Raw genomic sequence first — 12,064 nt, 5'->3', positions numbered from 1 at the left:
CGACCTAAATGCAGATCAGTAGTGACTGATTGACTAATTAATTGACTGAAGAACGTTCCAACAATCAGAAAGTTCATACAAGTGATAGTTTTCTTTACACAGACCGTCTGACATATCAGACACTATGCACTCAGGTCAGTACAACAACACTAGTTACAGTACTCAGCATTATATTGTACAATAATGTTGCAAGCTACGTAGTGTTAGAGAGTTGGATTATCTTATCCAATTTAGGCTCTACACTGTAAAGTAGATCTACAATTTCCACTAAAGACTTACTATGCTGTATACGCTATTTGCGGTTACGTATTTACTGATTATAATATCCACAGAAGCATTTCAGTTGAAGTCCAGACTGGTCAAGGTGATCCACTCTTCGGATGCCACTATAGGACTTGAACAGCTTTTATTGCGATACAGCACTTTGCATATTTTTTTACACTGGACCACCCTGATGCACGGCTTATCTCTGTTTGTAGTTCATACCAGCAGTGACAACACTGCTGTCATTCCAGTGCACAAGCAACACACTACCAAAACTCCAGCAGTTGTTTGTTCCCCTTCTTCTTTTTCCTGTCTGCCTTTCTTTAAAGGGGGCACTTCTCTGTCTGGGTTTCTTGAAATGTCCCTGTTGCACTTATTCCCTTTGAAGCCAGATGTTTTACCAATTTCAGGAATGTAAAGTAGTTGTCAAAGAATATTGTATGCCCCATGTTTGATTCAGTTTCATTTGCATTAATGACAGGTAGGACTACACTTCCTCCAAGTCCAAATTATTTCAGCCTTTCACTTTACATTGCTGTATACACTTGGAGTAGAAAGGTATCCTATAGTCACTGGCACAGAAAGAAGTCTAGCGGAATTTCACAATTTTGCGCATCACCTGATGAGGGGGGAGACAGGAAACCAGTCAGTTACTACATGAGATTTAGATGGTGATCTTGTCCACTTTGGAGTTGCTTCTTTTTTGTTACAATCTGACCTACTAATGCTTTTGAATTTTTTATCAGGGATATCGGAAACAGTGGTACTGGCCCAATCTTATGCATGACATGTGTATCTCATGTATTTCCATATGACAGCTTCCTTTTGCATGGTTTTCTGGTTTTTCAGTACCATCTGTAAACTTACAGTAATATTTTGACTACCACTGGACCAAGTCTTCCCTTTTTCATATTTTGTTGAAGCAATTTGCTCTTCACATTTACTCACAAGTAGGTTTCTACCAACGTAATTTAGATTACCCTCGTACTCATCTGTCATTATCAACCATTTCACACCCGTCATCAGGAGGTTTGATGTGCTGCTCCTCTCCAAATGTCAGTTCTTCCTCCAAAACTTCCAATTATTTCACTCACCATCAAACTAGTAAGGGAATACAAATGTCTCCGATTTTCAGGACAGCTATATTTACAAGCCTCTGTCACGTCAATAGTAAGACATAATTGACATCTTTGTGTGTCAGTAGATTCATAGAAGTGTCAACAATATCGTCCATACCAAAGTTTACAACTATTAGAAATATTTGTTAATTCATCATCATCATCATCATCCTAAACCATCTCCAGTTTCCCGGGTGTGGTGTATGAGCCTCCTCCATCTCATCCTGTCCTTGTACCATTCTTCCTCCACCAACTTGTCCCAATCATGACCTCTCAGCAGTACATCGCTCTTAACAAAATCTATCCATTTCCTTCGTGGCCTTCCCACGGGTTGTCTTCCTTCTACCTTTCTGTCAAATTCCTTCCTTTTTAAAGTTAAGAACTTCATTTTGGTCCGTATTGAATTTAGATTTACACTATAAATTGAGGATAGTTATGTCCACCTTTTCAATACAATGATGGCATACAAATAATGCCGAAACCGGTCCCAATGTTTGAAAGGTAATAAATATGTGATGTGTTAATGACCTCACATTGTTTTTGTATTGAAAAGGTGGACATAACTATCCTCAATTTATAGTGTAAATTCCTTCCTTGCAGTTCTGTTTACTGGCATCCTCTTCATGTGACCAAACCACTTCAGTCTTGTATTTGTTAATTCATAAATAAAAATCTTGACTGTTACACAAAACTCTGTACTATCTTGCTCCCATGCTCGCAATAAGTGGGATTTAACAATGAAAGGTAAGGATAAAGAACGATGTATTCTTGGTTCTTGTTAGCTACAGCCTTTCTGAAGCACAAGAAAGTACCACGCATAAATATCACATTATCTTATTTTTTAACGACATTAGTAAATTGAAATTTGCAACAATTTGTATTATGTATACTATAGTGCAGGGGTAGTATTGAGCCTGCCTCTTACCTGGAGGCCCTGGGTTTGATTCCCGACAACATCAGGGATTTTTATCTAGATTGGAGGGTTCAAGGTCCACTCAGCCTACAAGATTACAATTGAGAAGCTATCTGACTGTGATGTAGCAGTGCCGGTCTAGAAAGCCAAGAATAATGGCCGAGAGGATTTGTCGGGCCGACCACACGACACCTCGTAACTTGTAGGCCTTCAGACTGAGCAGCAGCAGTTCTTCAAGGCTGTTGGACTATGGATTTTGGTTTAGCTTTGTACTATATATTATATGGTATGTCTTCAAATCTGTGTAAGAGGTGAAGTAAGATTTCAATTTTCAATATTTCTTTAAAGCAATTCTAAGTGTTTTCCCAGCATATTCTAAAACTATGTTTCCTGAGTTAGTGCAGTATGGTTCTGGGATGACTACAGTGCTTGGTATAAAATCATACATTTCTGTGTGGATTCCAGATTATTGTTTATCTAAATTCACACGCCTGTACAATCTGTAGTACAGTCACTCTTCAAAAGCAAACCATCACCAATATTTGAAACACACATTACCTGAGAAAGGGCCTCAAAGAAAGTCTGTAGTAGCGCCAAGTCTTTGTTGACCAAATGTGGAACACGCTGACCGAGTTTTCCAATAGCACTGTATGCCAGAGTTTTTAGAGTACCATCTTCCTCTGAGATCAGTTTCAGCAGTCCTGAGAGTAGTACACCAGCAACAGGAATCAGACGGGACAGGTTTGATCTATCAAACACAGAAGGAGAAGCAAAATCAGCAGGACAATATTAGCACAAATCTTTACACGGTAAGTAGAACTGATATACTAACATGTTTTCTTCTTATCTACACCCTGTGATGGTACATACAGTACTATATCCCCATGCTGGATTCATTACAGCATATTATTATTATTTTATTGGTGTATTTAGGTAAGAATATTTGAAGCTGGAAGGTATTCATGTTAGATATTAGTAATTTGTTTTGTACAGGCAGTTGGAAAACACACAGCTTCTTCCAGGTTTGGAAAAGCATCAAAGGGAAACTTCAGTGAGTCATGCGGACAGTCCAGCCGGACACATGCATATCCTGAAGTGAGCCTTGGCGAGTGAGGTAGGGATATAGCTACGTGTTACCACAGCGTGGATAACTCTCGCTTATGACTGGACAGACAGGCCGGCAGAAGCTCGAATATATCAAGAAGGTGGTGGGAAGGGTAAGTCTAGATATACTTTTGGAGAACGTTATCCAGCAATCATTATGATGACTCTTGAACATTACTGTGAACATTAACGAGGGTACATTTGATTATGGATGAATGGAGTAGTGTTGTTGTTTGCTTGTTAATAGTTATACAGCTCTTGTGCTACTGTACCAATCTTATACATGTACTTGGTTTTCTATATCGAACCCTTGAACTTACTGTTCCATCGTTGGTCGTCTGCCTTGGCTGCTTCGGTAGAGCAAAGTCGTACTCTCGGATCTTGGGGTCGTTACAAGCTTTCTTCTGTCACTTCATTGACCAATCAATAGAGTTCAGAGGAGAGCATAGCTACTTCAAATGAGGAGCAAAAAAGTGCTAACTAACAATATTTATTCAATGTAATCAAGAAAATTTGTTTACTAAATAGGCAAGAAAAGTCAGTTAAATTTTTCACAACTAGTTATAATGCAGTCACAATGCATAACGTGAGTGGTAAAATTATCTTGAAATTGTTTATATCATTGACTTCCAAAGAAAGAAAACGCAATGCAAGATTCATGGAGAGCAAAAACCAGAAACAACAGAAAAACCTGAAAATCAGGCAACATTCATCCAAACAATAACTAAGAGTTAACCCATACGATCCGTGGAAAATCTGACCTTCAACAAGTAGAATTCCAGATTTACATTTAAAAAGGTTATCCACCAGTCGACTATCCTATTGGATATCAGAACATCCCCCTAACGGATCCTTAATCAAACTATCAGTTGCTTTGGATAGGTTGCAAAATATTACTTGAAAGTATGGTGTTCATTACAAGTTAACAGCAACTGTCACAATCAAAAATAAAATTCCACCATGTACTGTCATCTCATGACACCCGTAAGTTACAGAGGAATCCCGATGCTGATGCATCACCCCAAACAGATGTTCAGAAGGAACCAACAACACTAGATCCAATGGTATCTTACATTACATCGTTCTGAAGGAACAAAACTGCGAAATGCAGGAAAACATTAATTTATTATGCATTTGGAAGAAACGCCAAACACTGAAGTTAAAGAAACGTGGTAAATCAATTGAAAATATTCTTACTAAACCAACTTTCAGGTTACAAAACAGTTACGTTGTTAAATTCGTTAAAATAACAAGTCCTCGATATAAAATAAAGAACAGGAAATCTTTCCAATTTTCTATAACTACAACTACAAGTACAAATCTGTCTACCTACACTTGTCTCATTAAACCAAACTATATGTGATCAGTAGATCAATATCTCACATAAGTAATGTGAATAACAGAAAATAAAAATACAGTTTACAGTACTAACAGCTGACGAATCGAAACTGCATTCGTAGTATCAATCCTACAAAAATCAACTAAGTGTCAACACACGGCACTATCATAATATACCGTACACCCAAACAATAAATCTTAAAGGAAAAAAGAAATAAAAATGGAAGTTCATCAAACTTGAACACATGCACCTAAGCAGTAGGGATCAGTCTCCATTAGCCAGGTTTCCACGTGGGACAACACTTACACTCACGCCGCTACTGCTTCAACGCTATTATGGGAGCAGGGTCTGGCTAGTAAAGAGTATGCCAAAACGTGGCCTAAATAGAACCTGCTAATATCTTCCACACTCGTGACCACTACTGCAAACACTAACATCGTTCAAGTAGATTCACAAAAATGTCCAACCTATGACTTGGCTATGTACATACGGCGTCCTAATCCTGTTGTTGAGTCAACATTACAGTGTCTACTCATCCTCAACGATAATTATAATACACGGGGCATTCTAAATCTATCACTGAGCCAACATTATGGTATCTACACATCACTCATACTACCAGGCGAAATCGAAACTTGTCTGGATATTTAAATCTGATCCTCGCTGAAACTTAACACATGAAGTGAAATTCGCTACAGAAATGAACTTGAATATGGAAATATTACTGCGTCTATTTCCTGTGATAAAGCGTGAAATCAAAATTAAACAACATGTTCGAATAGTTTAATCTATTCCTCATTACAACTTAAAAACGTGGTCAAGTTTCCTAAATAAAAATTAACTCAAATCTCGTTTGATATTATGTAATATCACCGAGAACAATTATCACCACCAACATGATATTCACAGCATAACTCAACTGTGAGGCTCCAACCGACCTGCCATGTCAACAATCCAAACATGTATCATCGTGAACTGTCCAGTGAAGTAACCTGTCATCAAGCTGCACAGGCTAAACTCTAATTCAAATAACGTCCGCAATGTTTTTGTCTCGTAAAGATATAGAATAGAATTAAATTTACAATAATTGTTATCTTGACCGTGTATCAGAATGTATTTTGTTCGCGAGGTCGGCCATCACAAAATGCACTTCGCTGGTATAAAATAGAATTGTCACCTTGACTTAACTGCCTTTACCTAGAGTCTTACATAAAATAATAATCATGGGAGAATATCAAGTACTTAAAATAGGCGATACAACGCACTCACTTGAATTTGACAACCCTTACATTCTTCAATCGTTCTGGATTGCTACAGGACATCGCTCCTCTTATACAGCCTGTCTCAGAAATATTTCACATCAAAATATCAAATACAAGTGATCCCATGACCAACTGATCCCATGACCAAACAACTTTATAATGATCTCACAATTAACTTCTCGAAATTTCTCTGGACCTCAGGACCAGAAGAGCATGGCATGATTTTCTATATCACAAATACACGGTGCCACAAAATTTAAATTTCTCAAAAATGCCAATCTTTATCATACTGCTGAACGCATTATCATTTCAGTTTAACCATGACATGAATATTATTATTATTATTATTATTATTATTATCATCATTATTATTATTATTGGATATGTTGTCATATGACTTTATCCCACTTATAATGGTCATTTTTATCGTTATCATTATTATAACTTTTACCCACCCGAACATTATTTTATTGATTTTTATTGTAAATTTTAACTTCACTTTAAAAAAAAAAAGGGATTTAAACACAGTTTACCCTCCCCTGCACTGATATAAATAACAGACAATTCGCTCTACATTGGATTAACAACAAGAGACATTATCGTCATTGCAACATACTTAATTCTACGCTAAAGGGACAAGCATTTACATCTCTAACTACAAAAACATATTTAAATTATACAGATCTGTAAATGTGCCGATTGAGATGACGTTATCTCGACTTTATTTTATATGCCAGCCACCTGTGAACTTAGCCCCTCAAAATGGTAAGAGGTATTCTTCGATTAAATACTACCTTATTAATACACTGATTCTGTACTCGTCTTGAAGCAACACACATTCCTTTCCTCTATGATCTTTAACTTAACAAGGAATTTTATTCTGCATACATACAAAACAAACAAACCCCATGTCACTACAGCCCTTGAAGGGCCTTGACCTACCAAGCGACCGCTGCTCATCCTGAAGGCCTGTGGATTACAAGGTGTCTTGTGGTCAGCACGACAAATCCTCTCGGCCGTTATTCTTGGCTTTCTAGACCGGGGCCGCTATCTTACCATCAGATAGCTCCTCAATTCTAACCACGTAGGCTGAGCGGACATCGAATCAAACCTGGGGCCTCCGGATAAGAGCCAGGCACACTATCCCTACACCACGGGGCTGGCATATTCTGCATACATACACAAAAATTAAACCACACAGCCTTGTGTCAAGTATTCGACTGATGCAGTTTGTGGAAAATTCCCACCTTTTCACCAGGTGTCCCTCAGATTTGAATGACCATGAGACAAAGGCTTATATCTGCCAGACTCCAACAGTCCTCCCTTACTGATTATCAAAATAACCTTGCCTCCAATAATTCAGAAGAGCTATCTATGAATCTGCTGTCTCCCTATGGAGAAGTTCAGGAATCCTACAATTCGCTCTACATTGGAATAACAGCAAGACACATCATCATCATCATCATCATCATCATCATCATCGCAGGAGTCCTATAATTATTAACTAATGATATTTCCTCCGACCAGGATGGATGTCGTAAATACAATGTTTCAATATCTAAGTTGTCTTCGCTCACCATTACCACTTTGTAAAATATTCATCCCTCAAGCCAACTGGCTTTTGAGATTTCCCAAGTGTACTTCACACACTTTAATTTTAGAAGTCCTCTTCTTAATATCACTCAACGTAGGTTCACCCTCTCAGACAATGGAACGGTGACTGCCTGTCTTGCTTATGGAGGGGGTATTTAAGCATTCTCTAGAGACGTGCTGCGTGGCGTTATCTACTGTTGTGCAATCATATCATGTGATGACCGCTGGACCGATTTCTTTGAGACTCACCCCAGAGATTCTGCCTATTTTTCCAGTCACGATGGTGTTGTTCGCTGATTTTTCCTGTTTCTTTAACGGACGTAATTAATTAATTTCGTGTACAATGGTTCCCGCGCATTTTGACTGTAAGTCCTTCACACGTGTATTCTACTCTGCCAGGATGGATACCAACTTCTCTCCTAGTATAATTAAATACATTTCCACCCTGTGAAATTAGCTTCATCAAATGTTTCCCAAAATTCTTAATTACTTATTTCTTCGTTAATGGCAGTACCAATATATTAGCCAGAATTTCATTATTAATTACCCGAGGTCTTCCGAAATGTTCCGACCTCGTTCGATGTTTTGGGGGATCACTTCCTGTTGTGAGTTGACATGCCACAGAACATGAGGTGAGCTTGCAAGAAAAATATGGATGCGCTTTTTTTTTTTTTTTTTTTTTTTTTTCCATCTCGTGGTTGACATTTTGGCAAGGTAGAATTATGGGCTCAATATGTCATGGCAACTTTTGGTAATCTATGGCCTGGTTTCATGTCACACTGGCTTGGATTTAAATCCCAGTGGAGGAGCTCTTTGCACAACACAAGGAAAAATATGTTAAGAGAGAACCGTATTCAATATTAATCTGAGATTTTGGCAGTAGGTGAATGAATATGTGAACTCACCTAAAATTATGTTTTTGTGTGACGGATCTTGAAACAATTTGTAAATTGTAGTGGAGTTTCATATTTCTTCACAGGTCATGTTGTCTCACTTCTTTCGTTCTATTCTGAGCACACAAAACACTGCTTGGAGGGATTTTTAAATTTTTTCAGTACTAGGGATGTGTGTGGAAAAATTAGCCTAGTTCTGAGCTTGTTGCCGAAGAGGTGTTGCACTAGGTTGATTCTGAGCATAATTGTCTCTGTAGCTATTAGAGAAGATAATGGGCTCACAAAATCTAAAATGATAAAGAGCTCTGATGGAAGTGTGGCTGCATATTTCTGGAATAAAATCTCAGAAACACCACTGATTGCTTTGAAGGGGTGAATTAAAAGTATTATTAACTCCACTTGTCCACACGTAGCCATCCCGTTTTGCACGTTTTGATTGTGGTGGCCTGGTACAGAAGTTATGCTTATCGTCACACTCCAAGTCGCTAGCAATATTTATATTTTCCGACTCATTTGAACTGTTTACACTCAACTCTTCCTTTATAAAAAATTATCTTCTTCCAATCCCAGAAGCTCTTCACTTAAACTATACTCAGAATCAATATCTAAAACACTATTTATTAATTTCACTAACTCCTAGTGTTCAGGAACACCTCACTGCTATTTGCCAAAATTACTACTGGCTTGAAAGGAACTTGCAACATTTCTCAGTCACCCTATCCACATGACGTGAACATCAAACAAGAATATATGAGTAAAATATTGTTATTCATAAACCATACTAAAACTATTACTAATGTGAATTGGTAAAGAACTAATGAGTGATGTTTCTGAAATTGATCTATTTGTTCTTCCTTAAATTACACAACACTGTAATTATTTCCACCCTATAGTATCTGCAACATTAGATGTTTGGTCTCTTTTAGTAATTCCAATATGTGGGGGGATGGCAGCTAAGTGGCAAAGTTGCTGACTTCTCATCAAGGGAGCCTGGTTAAAATCCCAGTCAATTCAGAAGAGATTTCTGAAATCAAAAGTTTCATCTATGTGGTTTGGTTTCCATGTAAAAAAGGAGGTTGTATGGAAATGATCACAGTATGAACAGACACGTAAAGCTACAAACTTGCTTGCTTATCAAATCATATATAAACTTAATTTCGATAATAATGTTATCGGCTTTACGTCCCACTAACTAATTTTACGGTTTTTGGAGACGCCAAGGTGCCAGAATTTAGTCCCGCAGGAGTTGTTTTACATGCCAGTAAATCTACCGACACGAGGCTGACATATTTGAGAACCTTCAAATACCACCAGACTGAGGCAGGATCGAACCTGCCAAGTTGAGGTCAGAAGGCCAGCGCCTCAACCGTCTGAGCCACTCAACCTGGGAAACCTCATTTCATGCAAAACTGTCATGTTTGATGTATCTGAAGTACATATATTTTTGTTTTTAGGAAGTAATGAATTACATTTCTTCTTTGTGGAATGCATAATTTTGTCTAATCAATATACCTTCAATAAATTATTATAATTAATATCTATATTATATAGAACAAATTTTGGCGTAGGGATGTGCTGACCCCATCACCCAGTGAGAAACCACTGCAATCAGCTACCCGAGTATTGGCGGAAAAACCATAATGTTTGCAGAGTGTGAAGGAAATGCCTACTCCCATTCCTGAACAACTAGGATGAATTCAGGCAGAAGGCTGTCTTCACAATTTCATAAAATCATCCTTTATCCCTGAACTTCACCTTTCTAAATAACATTTAGAATTGTAACTCTAGGATTTATCCTCATCTCAAGGTGACACCTTAGACAGTCAACCATTAGAAGTCTTTTGAAGAAGAATTCCACCGACTGCAATCATATATTGCAGAAAAGACAGCATTTGGATGTGGTGGGTTGTCATTTGGAAGATAATGAAGGATCGGAGCATCTGAAAACTCAACAGCCAGCATCTACACAAAAAATTCAAAGAATTAAACCTAAACAAATCTCTTTCTGCAATTCTTTGTGCAAAATTGGAAAATTACAAATTATCACTGACATCAAGGACAAACATAAAATTCTAATTATGGCTCTTCAAGAAATAAGGAATAGTGATCAAGACCCAATAGAATCACAAGGGTACCAACTGTATAAAGGAATCGATGGAAAATGAGTGATGAAAAACTGTCTACAGTTTGGTAATGGATTTCTAATAAATAAATAAAAAGATTCAGTCATGGAATTTCTATCTCAATCCCCCAGACTTGCAACACTAACTCTGAAATCTGCAAATAAAATCTACACAATTATCAATGTACAGGCTCCCACTAATCAGAAAAATAACACACTAAAGTATAAGGACGAAGCACAAAAATTCTGGGATCTCCTGGATCAAACTTTAATCAACATACCTCCATCACATGTTAAAATTCTCCTTGGCGATTTCAATGCACAACTAGGACAAGAAAGGAGGTACCGAGGTATCATTGGAAAATGGACAGCACAAAGCAGGACGAATAAAAACAGTCAGAGATTGGTTGAATTATGCAGAAACCACAATCTTATTTCAAAATCAACATAATTTAAAAGGAAACCTCACAAATTAAAAACTTGGAAACATACTGTAACGTGTTGGTGAGGTAAATAAATGAATAAATGCGTACAGCACCTCGTAGCAACCTATTTCTAAGATTTATTAACTGAGCACTACAATTACAGATTTACACACACACAGACGATAGCTGAGCTTACAACTTACACACATAATCGGTCACACACTTACAGACGGTTCGCGCTCTCTCTCTCTTAGTTTCTCTTATGTTCCATCTACAATGACACACACACATACACACAGAGTCATCGATTATTTGCAGTACACTCTCTCAGCCACACTCGTTAGCGCTGTCACGGTCCACAGCCTACACGTCAGCCTCGCAGGTCGGGATAGTATCCGCTGTTCACTCAAACCGTTGAACTTCGCAGTCTTCACACGTCGGTACCCAGTGTTCCCTTCGCGCTACTCCAGAACACTCCAGGTTCTCCTCCAGCAACCAGCCTCAAGGGACACATACACACGACAACAGGAAAACAGGAACGAGTCCTCGGCTCCGACAGACAGATACTCGATCAGGCTGCACTCTTCCAGGCCATCACTGACTGCGCTCCAGCGAACTCAATCTCACTCCCACTCACTCACTAACTAACTCTCATTCTGACTAACTCTCAGTGACTGACTCTGTAGGCAACTAACTGCTCTTTTATACCTGCGCCAGCCCTTCTGGAATAGTCCGGATGTTCGATGGATCGAGGGACCTCGCGAAATAGAAGACTCCAGATTCGTCTACCAGTCATTTCCGTAGTTCGCTGCGGCGCGACCGCAGATAGAAGTGAGAAGGGCCGGCCCAGCGCTTGAGTGTTGCTCGCGGATTGGCGCGCTCGAGCGTAAGGGGGGTGGGGCGATGGGTGACGGCCCCGGGCGTAGCGAGTTAACATGGCGGACTCGACAACCATTACAATACTGATTTCCAAAAAGGTGAATGGCAACTGGGCCATATTTGTACGGATAAAATTCACCATCGTGAAATCT

General features: G+C 38.6%; 1 protein-coding gene across 3 annotated transcripts in view; it reads right to left on the bottom strand.

Moving 5' to 3' along the window:
* Window positions 1-12,064, bottom strand: part of LOC136858532 (proteasome adapter and scaffold protein ECM29) — a 925,266-nt gene that overhangs the window by 707,885 nt on the left and 205,317 nt on the right. For all 3 annotated transcript variants that reach the window (XM_067138136.2, XM_067138135.2, XM_067138138.2), the window contains one exon: window positions 2,854-3,043. In XM_067138136.2, coding sequence (XP_066994237.2) covers window positions 2,854-3,043 — 190 coding nt within the window. The remainder of the gene's footprint in view (window positions 1-2,853; window positions 3,044-12,064) is intronic.

This window comes from Anabrus simplex, chromosome 1 (assembly GCF_040414725.1).
Source record: "Anabrus simplex isolate iqAnaSimp1 chromosome 1, ASM4041472v1, whole genome shotgun sequence".
NCBI classification, from domain to species: domain Eukaryota; kingdom Metazoa; phylum Arthropoda; class Insecta; order Orthoptera; family Tettigoniidae; genus Anabrus; species Anabrus simplex.
This window is presented reverse-complemented; position numbering and strand designations above follow the sequence as displayed.